The sequence below is a fragment of the Salmo trutta genome, chromosome 14 (genome assembly GCF_901001165.1).
Source record: "Salmo trutta chromosome 14, fSalTru1.1, whole genome shotgun sequence".
In the NCBI taxonomy this organism is placed as follows: Eukaryota; Metazoa; Chordata; class Actinopteri; order Salmoniformes; family Salmonidae; genus Salmo; species Salmo trutta.
In genome coordinates this window covers 49,624,275-49,641,362 of record NC_042970.1, presented here as the reverse complement: position 1 = coordinate 49,641,362, position 17,088 = coordinate 49,624,275, and the positions used below count along the sequence as shown (strand labels likewise).

General features: G+C 40.7%; 1 protein-coding gene across 1 annotated transcript in view; it reads left to right on the top strand.

Annotated features, from left to right (window-relative positions):
• Positions 1 to 15,564, top strand: part of LOC115208318 (integrin alpha-5) — a 56,638-nt gene extending 41,074 nt beyond the window's left edge. The window contains exons 16-30 of the mRNA XM_029776270.1: positions 1,730 to 1,785; positions 2,181 to 2,341; positions 2,889 to 3,026; positions 5,132 to 5,199; positions 9,057 to 9,207; positions 9,488 to 9,580; positions 9,898 to 9,977; positions 10,259 to 10,339; positions 10,611 to 10,716; positions 10,890 to 11,048; positions 11,373 to 11,483; positions 13,110 to 13,223; positions 13,814 to 13,915; positions 14,116 to 14,238; positions 14,730 to 15,564. Coding sequence (XP_029632130.1) covers positions 1,730 to 1,785; positions 2,181 to 2,341; positions 2,889 to 3,026; positions 5,132 to 5,199; positions 9,057 to 9,207; positions 9,488 to 9,580; positions 9,898 to 9,977; positions 10,259 to 10,339; positions 10,611 to 10,716; positions 10,890 to 11,048; positions 11,373 to 11,483; positions 13,110 to 13,223; positions 13,814 to 13,915; positions 14,116 to 14,238; positions 14,730 to 14,813 — 1,627 coding nt within the window. The 3' untranslated portion in view covers positions 14,814 to 15,564. The remainder of the gene's footprint in view (positions 1 to 1,729; positions 1,786 to 2,180; positions 2,342 to 2,888; positions 3,027 to 5,131; positions 5,200 to 9,056; positions 9,208 to 9,487; positions 9,581 to 9,897; positions 9,978 to 10,258; positions 10,340 to 10,610; positions 10,717 to 10,889; positions 11,049 to 11,372; positions 11,484 to 13,109; positions 13,224 to 13,813; positions 13,916 to 14,115; positions 14,239 to 14,729) is intronic.
• The last annotated feature ends 1,524 nt before the right edge of the window (positions 15,565 to 17,088 follow it).

Sequence of the window (17,088 nt, the reverse complement as noted above, 5' to 3'; positions counted from 1 at the left end):
ATGTTCTGTCTTAATTTGACCCTGCTTCTCACAGCAGGAAAATAATCCTGCAGTAACGGGAAATGTAAATTATTATGTGGATTATAATTAATGGACATTTTTGTAGAGTTTGATAAATGTTTCGTTAGGGCAAATAAAGTATGAAATGTTAAAGTGTAAATTGCACCCTTTAGAAGCCTTTTAAAACCTTGAATACACTACAATTTGTATTTCCTGCTGCGCAGGAAGATTCTGTGTGACAACAGATTGATCAAATTAAGATAACAAATTTGTACATCCCTTTTCCTTTTCAAATAAATCTGATTGGTTGAAACACTGCTGATATTCCATGGGTTAAGATCTTTGTGAAGTCAAGCTTAGCCGGTAACACTTCATTTTGAGAGTCCCCTTGTACAGCAAAAGCTATCAGTAACATGTCAATTGTACTTCCGGACACCACCACTATCATTGACTAGGATATTACTATAGCCTCATACAGACCAACCTTGATAGGAGGGAAACTGTCTTCAGCAACAATATAAATTTAAGTGCTAGACATATGTAGTACATTTTCCACTCTTAAACCATGTCAATGGACAAAACGTCCGGTATTCACCACTTGAGAATGTCAAATGACACCATGTTTGACAAGCTTTTCCAGTCTCCGGTCCAGTGTGAGCGTTTAATGGCGAAGTCTATATTCTGAGCCCAAGCCAAGGGAACATTTCCCTGCTTTTAGTCTCACAAAAATTCCTTCCATAAATTAAAGTAAAACATTAATTATTTTTAGACTCTTCAAAAAAAGTTATGCCTAGTGGCTGGTATCTTGGTATCCGCCTTTAGTACAGAACAAGTCGCTTTTGTTTGTGTCTTGATTACCGTTTATGTTGCTGGGAGACTTGGGGAGGCAGAGGGAGGAGTAGAGGTGGGGTGCTGTGGACAGAGGAAAGGGTGGAGAGGGTTGGCATTCACTTTGAATGACATATTATTTGGCACACCAGCCTAGGACACAGAATGCATGAGGTGACACACCCACACACGCACATTCACACGTGCGCAGGCAGATGACCATTGGCCACACACACTCAAACACACACACACAGATTTACAGTGGAGCATATAGATGTTGTATGTGCATGCACACTCTCATAATCAAACACACACATTCTCTGCCTCTGCTTGTAAAGTTTGGGTAATTTCTATTAAAGGGGAGAGGTTGAATTGGGCTTCAATTCTGTGCAAAGATTGAGCGCATTTACATTCAACGGGTTTAGATGGGCATGTACCAATAAGATGAAACTTCTCCGAGATTTCTTACTATTAAATAAAATAGATTTTTAAAGCCATTTTTACATCAGCAGATGTCACAAAGTGCTTATACAGAAACCCAACCTAAAATCCCAAACAGCATGCAATGCAGATGTAGAAGCATGTTGGCTAGGAAAAACTCCCTCGAAAGACAGGAACCTAGGAAGAAACCTAGAAACCTAGAGAAGCACCAGGCTCTGAGGGGTGCCCAGTCCTATTACTTGATCATATGTTCAAACTTGATTACAAGATTAATAGATTTCCATTACAGGGTATCTATTCAAATGTAGCATTTTTTTTTTACATGGAATGCATCATTCAAAATGCAGTAGTATTGTATATTATCACCGTATGTATCAGAGCTCTATATGGATCGATTGAATATACCGTATACTGAAATAGTCCCCCTTACTATTTTTTTCTCTGTCTTCACCCCCTCCAGTGTCAACCTCAGTTTCTGCCTCTCGGCCAATGGGAAGCACCTCCCTGCTGATCTAGGTGAGCCCAGTGTTTTCATTTTGAAAGACCCCAACACAGCTGTTCCCTATTACCTTCCCTTGTGTGGCCACAAATATGCCTGAACTCACTGTGGTCAATTTAGCAGTTAAGATTAAGATAAAAAGACAATAGAGTAAGTACAGGGCAAACTTTGCAAGGTTTGTGAGTGTATGTGTGTGTTTATGTTTGAGTATGTGGGAGTGTGATTGTGTGTGTCTGCACTTGGGAATGGGTATTTGTAATTGTGTGTATTGTGTTAGTGTATCCACAATAACTGACTATGTAATTAAATGCATGTGTGTTTCAATGGGTTTGTTTTTGTGAGTATAGTTCTGTGTTCTATCGTGTGTGTGTGTGTGCATGTGTATGTAACCCACCCTGTGTGTGTGGTGCAGGTTTTGTGGTGGAGGTACAGTTGGACCATCTGAAGCAGACCCAGAAGGAGTCGTTAGTGAGGAGAACTCTGTTCCTGGACAGCCACCAGCCCAGCCTACTGAAGACCATCACCATGGCCAACGGAGGACGAACGTGCCACGACACCCGCGTCTACCTGCGCGTTAGTCACTTCAAACACTCAAAGAAATGTTGGGAGACCTTGCTAAGACATTTTAAAGACTCGGACGTGCTTAAAACAAGTTATAAAGCATTAAACCTGCAGGCTTTAAGTAAAGTGTTACAGAATTGTTCAAAGACACGTTGGAAAAATTGCCCGTTCATAAATACGACAATGATCCAATGAACTCTTCTCAAGGTGGACTTAAAGTTTGTGGGAAAATGTTGCCTAGTTATTTCGAATCCAGCCTTCAAAGGCCAGTAAATTGAAACATTTAATGTTACATTTTACAGTTAATTGTTTTTTTGATTATAGTTTCAATATGACTGAAAGTTAACATTTTCCCTTACGCTGTACATTTACACTGATCTGTAACTCTGATCTGTAACATCTAGAGGCACACGGTGTCTTATCTCAACCAGTTAGTTGACAATAAGTAAAGTAACAGTTTATTTTACACATCATGAACATGAGTCACTGTCACACCGATTCACTTCCTCTTGAGTGTGTTGCTGATGCCATTGCCCTTCTTCCCCCATGTGTGTTGCAGAGTGAAGGGGAGTTTAGGGATAAACTTTCCCCCATTTACGTCACACTCAACTTTAGCCTGGACCCTCTCGCTCCACTGGACCTCCATGGCCTGAGACCCATTCTAAAATACCAGACAACACACCTTATAGAGCAGAAGGTATGTATTAACTACGCTATTCAATTAGCAAACATTTTGGAATTTCTGTTTATTGACTGAATTGAACTGGAATTTACCCCAACCTTGCCAGACATCACACCTTATAGAGCAGAGAGCGTGTACTTCCAGAATATCATCATATTTACCAGACCACATATCTTCCATTTCAGAGCTGGTATGTACATGACACTACTACTGAAACGCCAGTCCACACAACGTATAGAGGGTATGAACATAGGTGCACTATGAACAATGTAGTCCAAAACTATCAGACTTCACCACGATCAGACTTGCACATTTGTGCACCATGTCTAAATCCCCCAATATCTACATTTTGCGCCATAAAGACTTGTTGAAGTAGAAAGGCATAAGTGGCCAGTTTAAATATGGACGACTCTTCAGTAGTGCTGGTCCCCATATGTCTAAAGGTTGGGGGTTAGTCCTGATACACAAAGCACAGAATTACAATATGTGGCAGCCATAGAGTTGGATAGACGGCACACTTGCTACAAAGCCTTTTTTACTTTACTTAAGATGAAAGCCTTCAATGGCACTACCCATGCTGTCACATATGCGATAATGGCAAAGAACGTGGTGGGCCCTCTTTCCAATTCTATGGTGGTAGCTTTTCCGAATTGAGAAAAGAATCCTCAGGGTTGAGTCACGGCTATGTGATTAAACAGAGGGAGAACTGACAGCTCTTTCTGGGTGGAGCACTGGGGCTAGCCATCTGGTTGTGGTTTGTTTATGTATGTAGCCTTTGGTCTCCGCCATGTTGCGAGCCAGACGAGCCAGGCTTGGGGCATGTGCATGTGTTTATGTGTGTGTGTGAGTATAAGCATGTGTGTGTGCACATGTGTGTCTGTGTAAAAGTCTGTGTGTGCTCAGAGCCTCTCACTTATTGGCAGGGAAACCAATACAACTTAGCTAGAACAGCTTTTGGGAATAGCTCAGACTTTCCATGCTTACATTATTACACAGAAATATGTTTGCACTCTCTACCTCGTTCTCTTGCACTTCTCAACAATAAAGTTTTTACCGCCCTTTTTGTCCCACGGAGATGGAGGGATGAAAGAACATGACAGTGAGTAAGTGGGGGAGAAGATAAGCAGAGAAGGGCAACCCTTGGTGTTTCTGTGTGAACATTACTAGTCCCCGTGCGCTCCTCCGTCTTGTGATCTTGTGCTGACTGACCGATTACCACATGGACTTTAGTGAACGATAGCATTGAGGACTTTAAATGAGCCATCGCCATGGATACGGAGTGAGTGACCGCCATGCCGACTCTGCACTCTTGTAGAATTCTTTTTGGGTCTAATGTTTTCCACATGTTGCTGCCCGGGATGGGGTAGTATTGTAACAATGGGTTCACAGTGCACAGAGCAAGAGCAATGTTGGAGAAGGAGAGAGGCGGAAGAGAGGGAAGGGGAATACGGTCTAATCTAATCATATTCTATTTATATTTTACTGTGGTTTGTAAAGTCTTTACACTTCAGTGACAAATTGCTTAGGAGACCAATTCCTCTCCTCACTAAGCAGCAAGACTTTCTTTTTTCTCCCAATCCCTCCTTTCTTCACATTGGAGTCTGTCTACCTTTCTCGAACATCATTGCTCTCCTCATTCCACCAAAACAAAACACTGTTTCCGTTCATTCTTTCACCCCTCATTTGCTTTCTCTTTTTCTGCCCTCCACTTATTCCCTTACTTCTCACTCCTCTACCTTTCCCCCTCATTCTCTCATTTAAGGCGTTAGTCTTCATAAAACTGTATTGCCGTGGTAAATTTACCAGTGGTTGTTCAAAAACCAATGTAAATTGTCATAGAACTGTATGCTGTTTTTGCAGTCTTAAGAAAATATACTGGTAGTACGTAATAAGCTGAAAATCTTAATGAGTTGTATTAATGTCTTTCTTGGTATTACACAACTCTCTTGCTCTCTCTAAATATCTCTCTCTCTCTTTCAGTAGAAGTGCATTTTTTTTGCATTCTAAGATGAGGAGCTAACTGAATTGTGCCAATAAAGTTCTTCTCCAAATCGAAATATCTCCCTCTCTCTCCCATTAACATTTCTCTCTCTCTCTCTCTCCACACTTCTGTTCTGCAGGCCCAGATTCAGCTGGACTGTGGTGAGGACAACATCTGTGTCCCTGACCTCAAACTGGCTGTTTATGGGTGAGCTGAAGTCCCCTCTCCATTACTCCGGAATAGCCTACCTTGTTATTCTCCCCTCTCCCTCTTGACCTATCGATAGGTGAAAGGCCTCAGTAGGTCTTCAGCCTATTGCTTTCACCTGTCATGTCCTCTCAAAGCAGTGTCAACCAAGAAAGAAGAATAGGAAAGAAACAATTTAATACAGACTGTTGAGAGGTCTATAGTTGGGCTTTTGTGTTAAAGGTTGCTTTTTTTTATTTTACTGGTGATGGCCTGCTCCTGATGGTCAGTCTGAGGGGAGGGAGGGAGCAGCGTTGAGGCTGCCTCTTTACACGTCTCACCGTCCCTCCTCTCTCCCTCCCTCCCTGCGCTGAGAAAAGGGGACACAATCTTCCAGCTGTTGGCGAAACTTAAGTCGCCCTGCATTATTTCTGCCTCATGCACCAATTCATGTTGTTTCTCCCATGACCAGAGAAAGTGAAATATTCCTCGATATTGAAAAAGACACAAGCCACAAATAATAGCTTATCGAAACACTTTGCAGCTGCAGCGCTGGTTGTAGCGTGAGTGGAAGTAGGGAAAATATGCATTTAATGACTTGTAAAACTGTTGAACAAAGTATTGACAGTGCTGAATAACTTAAACATGAACTTACTCATAAAAACAGCAATTCTTTGCAGGATTCGTTGAGTCTCTCTCTAGTCATGGTTTTAAAAGTTTTTAAATCTCACATTATCATCTTTGCTGTGCGTTTGAGGCTTCTTTTTACAGTCTATGGTGCGAGGAAACTGAGCAGACACGGTGATCTGAGCCATCTGATTGGCCAGCAGTAGGCCTATACAGTAGGTGCACTTGATTTGCTCTCTGGGACTGCCAGGTAGGCAGAGTTCTACCTTCAAACACATGAAATGGTTCATAATGGGAACACTTTGCCTAGGGTAGCTGAATCAAGTGCACCTAACGCCAACAGCAAAAAAATAAAAAATTATAATAATAGGAATGCAAGGCTTTATCATTGGGGGTTTTACAGAAATGTTTAGTCATCGACTAGGAATGGCTTGGAGATCGACCAGTCGTGATCGTGATCGACTGTTTTGGTGGTCACTGATATACATGTATGTTTATTTGTCCTTGATTTAAGAAATGCACTTTTATTCCAAGGAGAGTAACTCATATCCTCACGACTCTTTACTTGCTCATGGTTATTAATGGTTAATCATTGTTGTTTGAGTGTGGACAACAGCAGGGTATGTTGCACTATAGGCTGAATGGAACAACTGGGGCCATTCACAAACTAGTAGCTCTAGCTCTTTTCTTGTTCTGTCTTGAGTTGTGTATTGCAGAACTTCGCCATGTGATTTTTATTAGCGGCAGAGTACAATCAAGTTAAGAGTTTCCCATGGAAAATTGGGGAATGTGTGTTTTCTGTTTCCACGAGACCAAGTCAGTCAAAAAAGCGTCTATGATTCAGTACTTTCACTATGCCGCTTCGACGACCTATCACCATTGGAATGTAATACACAGCTTGTTTTTTAGGACTTACATTTTTTGCTTCCCGAGAATTCCCATGCGTGAGGTTGTTTTGTGTTCACAACCTTGAGGCCTGTCTTAGAGATAAATGCCCTTTATTATTGGTACTTTGTGTAGTACATCCTCTGGGTTCAATTATACAGTAGATTTGGAAAGTATTCAGACCCCTTGATTTTTCCCAAATTTTGTTACGTTACAGCCTTATTCTAAAATGTATTAAATTGTTTTTCCCCCTCACCAATCTACACACAATACCCCATAATGACAAAGCAAAAACAGTTTTTGTTTTTTTGCAAATTTATAAAATGAAACAAAACTGAAATATCACATTTACATAAGTATTCAGACCCTTTACTCAGTACTTTGTTGAAGCACCTTTGGCAGCGATTACAACCTTGAGTCTTCTTGGGTATGACGCTACAAGCTTGGCACACCTGTATTTGGGGAGTTTCTCCCTTTCTTTTCTGCAGATCCTATCAAGCTCTGTTAGGTTGGATAGGGAGCGTCCCTGCACAGCTATTTTCAGGTCTCTCCAGAGATGTTAGATCGGGTTCAAGTCCGGGCTCTGGCTGAGCCACTCAAGGACATTCAGAGACTTGTCCCGAAGCCACTCCTGCGTTGTCTTGGCTGTGTGCTTAGGATAGTTGTCCTGTTGGAAGGTGAACCTTCACCCCGCTACGGAGCAGGTTTTCATCAAGGATCTCTCTTGTCATTGCTCCGTTCATCTTTCCCTCGATCCTGACTAGTCTCCCAGTCCCTGCCGCTGAAAAATATCCCCACATCAGGATGCTGCCACCACCATGATTCACCGTAGGGATGGTGCCAGGTTTCCTCCAGACATCACGCTTAGTATTCAGGCCAAATAGTTCAATCTTGGTTTCATCAGACCAGAGAATACTTTTTATCATGGTCTGAGAGTCCTTTAGGTGCCTTTAGGCATACTCCAAGCTGGCTGTCAAGTGCCTTTTACTGAGGAGTGGCTTCCGTCTGGCCACTCTACCGTAAAGGCCTGATTGGTGGAGTGGAGAGATGGTTGTCCTTATGGAAGGTTCTCCCATCTCCACAGAGGAACTATGGAGCTCTGTCAGAGTGATCATCGTGTTCTAGGAAGTCTTTTTTATCAATTATATTTCTATATTTGAGTTTAACCATAATATTTGTTGTAATATTTGTTCTGTCTTATCTAGTGGATTAAACTGAAATTGCAACCAATTTTCTATGGCTTGTTTTAAAAATAGCAATATTTTGGAGATAATTCAAATAACCAAAAGTGAGAGGTTGTAATCTGAATAAAGGGGAAAAGGCCATTCTTGAACATGGGGTTAGACATTCTTACTAATCTGCTAGAGAACCAGTTCGGATTTAAGTATGACTTTTGTATGACTGAAGCCTTTAGGGAGGCTTTAATAGTTCATCATTTCTGTCCTCCGAATTCATATTCATTATATAAATAGGCCTGTTTAATTTTGTCTGGCTTGCCATTCCAAATTAAATTGAATATTTTTTTGCTCGTATAATTTAAAAAACAATTATAAATTGATTACATTTCATATACATGTTTGTCTGTATCTGATAATATCTTAAAAGCTTTGTATTTGATTCAAACTCCCTCTCCCCCACCACCTTAAACTTTTCCTCCTCTCTTGAAGTCTGCAGTGATAGAGTAGCGATGTTATCACCTCCTCTGCGTTTCGTTAAACCTTTTTACATAGGTCCCTGTCCTCACAAGGAACAAATTTGCCTCAGGGACCCCATAAGGTCCGCCATTATGGATTTTCCGCCAATTAGAATTTTATGAAAAACACTGACCGATCTGCACAAAACTTGATATGTGGCATCTATGGACAAAGGTCTCTCTATGCAAAATTTGGTACACATGTTGCAAACAATGTCAAAACTCAACATATGCAAGAACATTCATATCGACCTACGGTAGTGCTATAACAGGTATATATCTCTTGATTTGTTTGACTCAGAGTGATGAAATTTGGCACACATGCTCAGGGATATGAGTCTAGCTAACCCACACGATATTTCAGACACCATTCTGCTGATTTTAGTGAAACTTAGGCAATTGATGCGTATTTCCATAAATATCTGGCATTTACAAAATGACACTGATTGGCCTAAGGGAGGAGCTATAGTAATCATTAGTCACATGCAATATCACAGACACCACTGGCCCAATTGTGACGAAACGTTGGTGAATAATGCATCTTGTCATAAAGATTTGTCATTTACATTAGTTACACTGATTGGCCCAAGGGGGGCGCTGCATCATTCATGGGGGATGACATGTTTATTGTTGCTTTGTTTTACGTTGTTGTATTTTCTTGTGGTTTCCTTAGCGATAGGACAGAGGTATATCTGGGTGACGATAACTCCCTGACCCTGACTTTCAATGCCAGGAACGAGGGAGAGGGCGGGGCCTACGAGGCAGAGCTTTACATGGTGCTTCCCCCAGAGGCTGACTACAGTGGTATAGCCCGCAACAATGCGGTGAGGGACCAACCGTCTGTCTTGTCCCTCTTAGGGGAAATGCTAACTCAAAACGATGCTACGGCTAATATTTCTAACAAAAATGACAATGCTAAGATAATAAATATCCACATGACAATGACCATAATTGAAGTAATATCAATGTAATAATGTTGATACTAACGATGGCCTGATGACTAAAACGATGGTAATGATATAAATGGTTAGAAAGAATTTGCAAATAGTGTGAAGTCAAGTCTATGTCTCCCTCTCCATGTTTGTGCTTGGATCTCATAAGCAGAGTCTGACTCAGCTAACCTGTAGCTACGAGGCAGAGAATCAGACCCGCTATCTGGTCTGTGACCTGGGAAACCCTATGAAGTCTGGCACAAGTGTAAGTGGACCATCATGGACTAACTGTTTCTTAAATTCAAAGTCAAATAGAGCTTTATCGTTAGGAAAGGAACTTCCAATGTTGCTGAAGCAATATGGTACTGCTGTCCTTCTGATTGTGGGTTTCTGTATGTCTGTACAATTATCTGTCTTTACGAGTGATGTTGTGTGACCAAGACTGATCCTGTTAATGACTGTGTGTGTGTGTGTGTGTGTGTGTGTGTGTTTATGACGGACTGTCTTTCTGACAGATCTGAGGTCAGTGTATTTCTAGTGTCTTTGTGGTTGATCGTGTGTCTTTTGTGTGGATCTTCACAGTTGTGGGCAGGCCTCCGCTTCACTGTGCCCCGACTGAAGGACACTTACAATACGGTGCAGTTTGAGCTCCAGATACGCAGGTAAGTCACAGTTGTACCTTCAGAACAGAAATTGTAGAAACTATAAATCACTTTACTGTGTACTGTATTAATATTTAGTTAAATGTTGGTGTGAGGTTGAATGTTTTTTGTACCTCAATCCTCCTAAATACTTCCATACTTACGTGTCCTGACTTGAGCTAAGCTTAGGGTTCGTGGATAGTTAGGTATAATGTTGTCGACAGTTAAGTGAACATCTACAAACCATCTTTTTGGTACAATCTAAATGAAGTGTTACACTTCTCTGTTCTCTCTCCACCCAGTAAAAATGAGAATAGCTCCCAGAGTGATGTTGAGCTCTATGATCTTGAGGTGGCTGTGGTAGCTGATGTTATCCTACAGGGGTGAGTCAGCATGGATGGATGGATGGATAGACGGATGGATGGACGAACAAACAAATGAATTAGTGGTCTCCATCACTATACTAATGACATATTCCCTGTTTAGCTACACTCAGTGACTGGGTACCAATATATTGGACTTCAACAGCCCCAGCCCCAATTACATTTGAAATAATGTTTCGGTACCACGTTCTGTTGGTTATGTGCACTGCGTCCTTTTACTGTTTTGTCCTTTGTCCTACGGTGTTACTCTCTCTCCTTTTCTCGATTGAAGCGTTTCTCGTCCGGACAAGCTCCTCTTCCCTCCCCCAAACTGGAGGATGAGCCACAGCCTCCGAGAGGAGCAGGACATTGGGTCTGAGATCCAGCATGTCTACGAGGTACTCAACATGTGCCACTAGAGTTGCTTTTGTGTTATTTTGTTAAGTGGGGTCAAGTGGAGTTGTAGGGTTAGGTGGTTGAACAAATGCTTATCTCAGCTTCCTGGCACAGTATGCTAACATGGGTTCTCTCTCTTTCTCTTTCTCTCTTGCTCTCTTTCTCTCTCTGTAAGTTGGTGAACAACGGGCCCAGTATGATCAGTCAGTCGGTGCTGGAGCTGCGATGCCCTCTGAGAGCTCAGGGTCACGACCTTCTGTACCCTGTGGAGGTCATCACTCAGGGACCACTTAACTGCAGCTCCAACCACACCCTCAATGCACTGAAACTCAAGGTGAGGAACACACTTACATGCACACATGTACACATGCATAGATGCATGCAGGCAGGCACACACATGCACACACAATCATACTGGATGCACACGCTTGCTCATAATCTACATCCACAGACACTCATCCCAGATACTGTATACCCAACCCGAATACATTGTCATTTATTTTGTGTGGTGTCACATAATCATTCGCAGTATTTACGCCAAGGATATGCAGTAGTCCAATATTACCCAAGTTTATGAGTCACATTGACCATATGAGAGTTTGTGTTATGTGTCTATGAGTGGAATGGTACATGTGTAGTGTTCTGTGTGTGTTGCCAGCTCCAGCCTCCTACAACAGAACAGCCTCCCTCCTCACAGACGGTCAGCCCTGAACACCACATCCAGAGGAGAGAGGTCTACAGGGATCCTCTGGCCAAACAAAGCAACTTGGTGAGACAGCCTTGTGTGTGTGTGTGTGTGTGTGTGTGTGTGTGTGTGTGTGTGTGTGTGTGTGTGTGTGTGTGTGTTGTGACCCGTTAGTGGTACTTTTAATAGGTAAAAAAGGGTTAGCAGGTCAACTTGGTTTCTACAGTCACCTCTCATGTTTGGAGTAGCTTTTAGAGGGAGAAGCTTCACCTCATGTTTGGAGTAGCTTTTAGAGGGGGAAGGGGGGGGGGGGGTAGTGGAGTTAGTGTGATGTTGTTGGCTTGTACTGTGAGAGTGAATACATGTATGGCTGAAAGGAAACCACCAGCCCAGACCCATAAATTACAAAACTCATTGTAGCTACAAATTCTTCAAATGGAAACATGACCATGCACGCACTCACACAGTCATCCACTGACAGTACTGACCACACTCTCAGTCCCTACAGCATTATAAAGCCAGCCAGTAGTGCCTCTCGAGAGCTGTTCATCTGATCCCCATATGAAGATTCCGGGAGATGTTTTCTCTCCTTCTTCCCTTAATCTTCTCTCCTTTTTACCTTTTCTTTTCTCTCATTTCTTCATTATTTATTGATCATATTTCCTTATTTTCTCTCCCTTTTCTTCTCTCCCCCTCCCCTCACTCATCTTGTTTAGGGACTCGACATGCTTAACCCCATGTGGAGTGAACAGTGACACACGGCCGCTGAGGTCTGTTGACTCTAAAAACAGTAAAACAGCAGATACCGACTGTTAAATGAAGTCACTTGGCACATAGTCCGGGAGCACAGAGATTAGAGAGTTAAGGGGTAATAATGAGTTTCTTATGTGAGGCCTGTAGTTCACTAGCTTGTTAAATAGACTGTCCTCGAACGCTGCTGGTGCAGCAGTCATGTTTATTGGCCTGCCTAACCTCTTCTCTCTTGAAGTCATTGTCTGTTCTTTTTACTTTGTTTGTTGTTTTTCATTGTAATTCAGTCTCTTTTTGAGTCTAGGCTTTCGTTTCATGTCCTAACGATAGCCTTATGAGCTGAATTACCACAAACAAAACACTAAGAACCAACCGTGGCTTCGCTAATACCACAAAAGACCAACTGAAAGGAAATGATTCTCTCGTAAAAGGGATATGAGGATATCTATCATAATAAGATCTGCTCGTAATTATAAGTTATATAGCGTCGTTGTATGTGAAATAAACTTCTCAAAACAGCTGTCAAATCAAAACGGTTCTCTTTTTTTTTTTTTTTTCCTTTATGCTCTCCACCCATTGTTATTCAGTCATTATTCATTCCCTCTCTCCCCGTCATTCAGTATTCTTTCACTTCAAAATAAACGAATGACCACAAAACGTTTTACAACAAATTAACCATGGCTCCCCACTTTTCACAAAGGGCACAAAACTATAACCTAGTATCATTCCCTTTCATTAAAAGCAAAGGGATTAGCTCTTTATGGAAAACTTGAAGATGCACTAAGTTTAGTTGCTCATTGTTTACAAAAAACGTTGGCTTGAATGATGCCCCAAAGGCAAAAGTTCACAATAGCCTCTTACTGCTCATAATCACAGATTGTTAGCTATAACTGTTTGTGAGACTGACTGAATGTCATGTATTGGTGGTCTGTACTGATTACTGTTTTCCTTCCTCCGTAGTCATGCTCTACGGTGGAGTGCTGGAGGCTGCACTGTCATGTGGGTTTACTGGAGAGAGGAAGCAGTGTCATTCTGACAGTCCGCTCACGCATCTGGGCTGAGACCTTCATCGAGGTGAGAGAGCGTGACTGTAGTTTGTACTACTGTCATGTACCGTGCAGTACTGTTTATATTAAATGATCATTTGGATAGGACATGTATATTGTGTTATGTAGATCAAATGTAATTTAACTTGGTACTAACAATCCTTATGTAGTATTAGTACTATAATACCACTGCTATTATTGGTAGTTCAAATGAAGAATGAAGCTACTTCAGAAAGTATTCATACTCCTTGACTTATTCCACATTTTTCTTGTGTTACAGCCTGAATTCAAAATGGATTAAATAGTTGTTGTTTTTTATCTCACCCATCTACACACAATACCCCATAATTATTTTTTTGTTGTTGAAAATCTATTCAAAATGAAATACATAAATATTTAATTTACATAAGTGAAGGCACTGTAGGTTCTGCTAGTCGATGGTACAATGTTGCCCTCTCCTTGTAGTACATTTGTAAAACATATAAAACATTTTTTTAGAGTGTCTGTTTTTACAGTGAAAGGTGTTGGATTTTTTTGTACACACTTTGGCGATATTTGGCTAAGTAGTTCAGATGATCTATTGTCTCATGATTTCTTTTCTTTGAACTAATGCTACAGAGGGCATACAAGCAGTATGTGCTGGAGTGTTCTGCCCAGTACAGAGTCAAGAACATGCCCTATGCCATCGCTCCCAAACTCAAACCCAGTGGATCCACGAAGGCAAGTGCAATTTATTTATTAAACGGTTCATTTTTAGATTTTTGATGGTTTAGACCGGTCCTGTCTGTATGATTTGGGATATCGTTTGAAGAAGTGCACACAAAACATTTAAAAAAAAAAAACATTTTTATGAGTAATGTCACAATTTTTCCAAGTGACCTCTCACTCCCCAACGGTAACAACATATCATTGCGTTGCAGGTCCTGACTCCAGTGATGTGGAACAAGCCGGAGAGCCAGTACATTGTACCCCTGTGGATCATCATTCTGGCCATACTGGCTGGACTGCTGCTGCTCGCCCTGCTCATATATGTACTATACAAGGTAAGTGTAGCGTAAAGGACAATAAACCCAATGGGCAAAATCACATGCATGTTACGTCATAATGACGTAATGTTCTGTTTGTAAACTGTTTTTATGGTTGGGAATACATTATATAACCAGATAAAGATGTTGTCATAGGATAGACGTCATACTATTACAACCTGGGTCTGGTTGCTAAAAATACATATAGAAAATCCTTTTCCAACCAGTATACAACCTGACCATGAAGTCCCATAAGAGGTCATCATGATATCATTGCAACCGGTTTTGCCAGCTAGGGAGAAGCATATCATTCTTAAAATAATATCTAAAAACTATAAAATAATATCAAGATTAGAAGTGTTCAAAATGTGCAGTCTTGAAAGCGTATGTTAGCAAATAACGATGAAATGCAATCTAACTGAACTGGTACTATGACATCTGAGGGCTATTCCATGTAATGATTGCCTTTGAAATTGTAATAAGTCTCCTTTCTCTTTCCATCCTTCCAGATGGGCTTCTTCAAAAGATCCGATCCCTATGGTACAGCCATGGAGAAAGCTCAACTCAAACCCCAGGCTTCTTCGGAGGCCTAAATGATGGACCATCCCAGACGTCGTTTTGAAAACTGGAAAGTCATTGCGTTGGACTGAACTTGTAACTCCAAATGAACTACAGAATACTCATGCATGAAGGGCAGTCTTCAACTAATATCAATAGGATGAGTACTACTTGGACCTCACTGGTATTCAGCCTCGTACTACATTGAAATGCTCAAGCAGGCAAACACATAATGAGATGTCTGGCCTAAACTACAACAAGAGCTATCCTGAAAAAATATTTTCTGGCATGGTTGAATGGACAATAATGTCTTTAAAATCCTGATTTTTGCTTTGGGAAAATCTCCATCAAAGTAGCAACACTGGATGGGGCAATGGAGCATTCATTCAATTGTTTAATTCACCAAATACATCTTTACCTAAATCAAATCAAAGTTTATTGGTCACGTACACAGTTTGGCAGATGTTATAGTGGGTGCAGTGAAATGCTTGTGTGACTAGCTCCTAACAGTGCAGCAAAAATTTCAAACAAGTACCTTTTTTTTACATTTTATTAACTTGAAACAAGAAATCACGAATGGCAGAATGAATCCATTTATAATAACACTATCAGTAATCCAAATGGAATCTATGCGTATACATACAAAGATATACTTAAGAACAATGGAGGAAAAAGTACACAATTGTCATACTTAAGTAAAAGTAAAGATACTGTACCTTAATAGAAACTGACTCTAGTAAAAGTGAAAGTCACCCAATTAAACACTATTTGAGTAAAAGTCTAAAATATTTGGTTTCACATTCCTTATATTAAGCAAACCAGACGCCACGATTTTCTAGTTTATTTTATTTAAGGATAGGCAGGGGCACACTCCAACACTTAGACAATCATTTACAAACAAAGCATTTTTGTTTAGTGAGTCGGCCAGATCAGAGGCGGTATGGATGACCAGGGATTTTCTCTTGATAAGTGTGTGAATTGGACCATTTTCTTGTCCTGCTAAGCATTCGAAATGTAACAAGTACTTTTGGGTGTCAGGAAAAATGTATGGTGTAAAAAGTACATTATTATCTTTTGGAATGTAGTGGAGTAAAGGTAAAAGTTGTCAAAAATATGAGTAGTAAAGTAAAATACAGATACACAAAAACTACTTAAGTAGTCATTTAAAGTATGTTTACTTAAGTACTTTACACCACTGCTTAAGAATTACAGGTACGGTGGTAGACATTTTACCTACCTACCGGTAAATGAGGAGAGAATGTTGAAGAAAGTGTGCTATTGAAGGGAATCAGTGTGCGGCATAACGGTAACAGCCAAATACCTCCGAATGCTAGGAGCAAAAAATGACACATGGAAGGGTATCAGTCAAGATAAATGTTTTCCTAATGTCACAAAACTCCCTCTATCCTCCCGACGTATGGAAAGACCCCACATTGAAGGAGAGTTTGCTACTCCGAGTTGCCTTATTTTGGCCCAAGCTTACGGTGGCCCACCATCGACAAAGTCGGCAGTAGCTGACAATGCTAACAGTTTCATGTTGACCATCAGTTGGTCATTGCGTTGCTGGGCTGCTGGCGATATACCGCCATATCTGTCAACACGGGTGCAATATCAGCTTGCCGACAGTGGTGTGCTGCCTCATAGCCACCAGTTGTTAGCTGGAGAGTTTTTGATGTTGTTGAGAAAATGAAAATGGCCTTTTTGCTTAGATATATATATATATATATATTACATTTGTCATGCACTTCCTGATGCATTATGTTACTGTGCAACTTGACCACATTTGTAAATACACTGCTAGAGCTTTTTAGATACTTATTACAGTTGAATGATAGATATAACCTCGCATCCACTAATCACTATTTATAACCCATTTTTTGTGCATTCAACAAAAGGAACTTGGTCATACTTAAGGAAATGTTGTTGTTTTTGGGGGGGGGGTGTATGTTTCGAAGTTGTACACTTATAATTTCGTGAAGACTATGTAAAATGCAGTGGAAATATGTTTTTTTTTGTAAAACTATTCTCTCCCATATTGGGAGTTGTCATATCTTTTTCATAAGTTGATTTGAAATAAATGTACCATTTTATATAACCCTATCCAAATACTTTTGAGAAGATAAATGTTAATGTGCTTGCTTCTGAAAGCAAGAACACTAGTGTTATTCACCATACTTATTAGACATTTACATTTTAGTAATTTAGCAGATGCTCTCATCCAGAGCGACTTACATTAGGGAAGGCATACATTTCATAAGTTTTCATACATTTTTTTTTTTTTTCCGTACTGGTCCCCCGTGGGAATCAAAC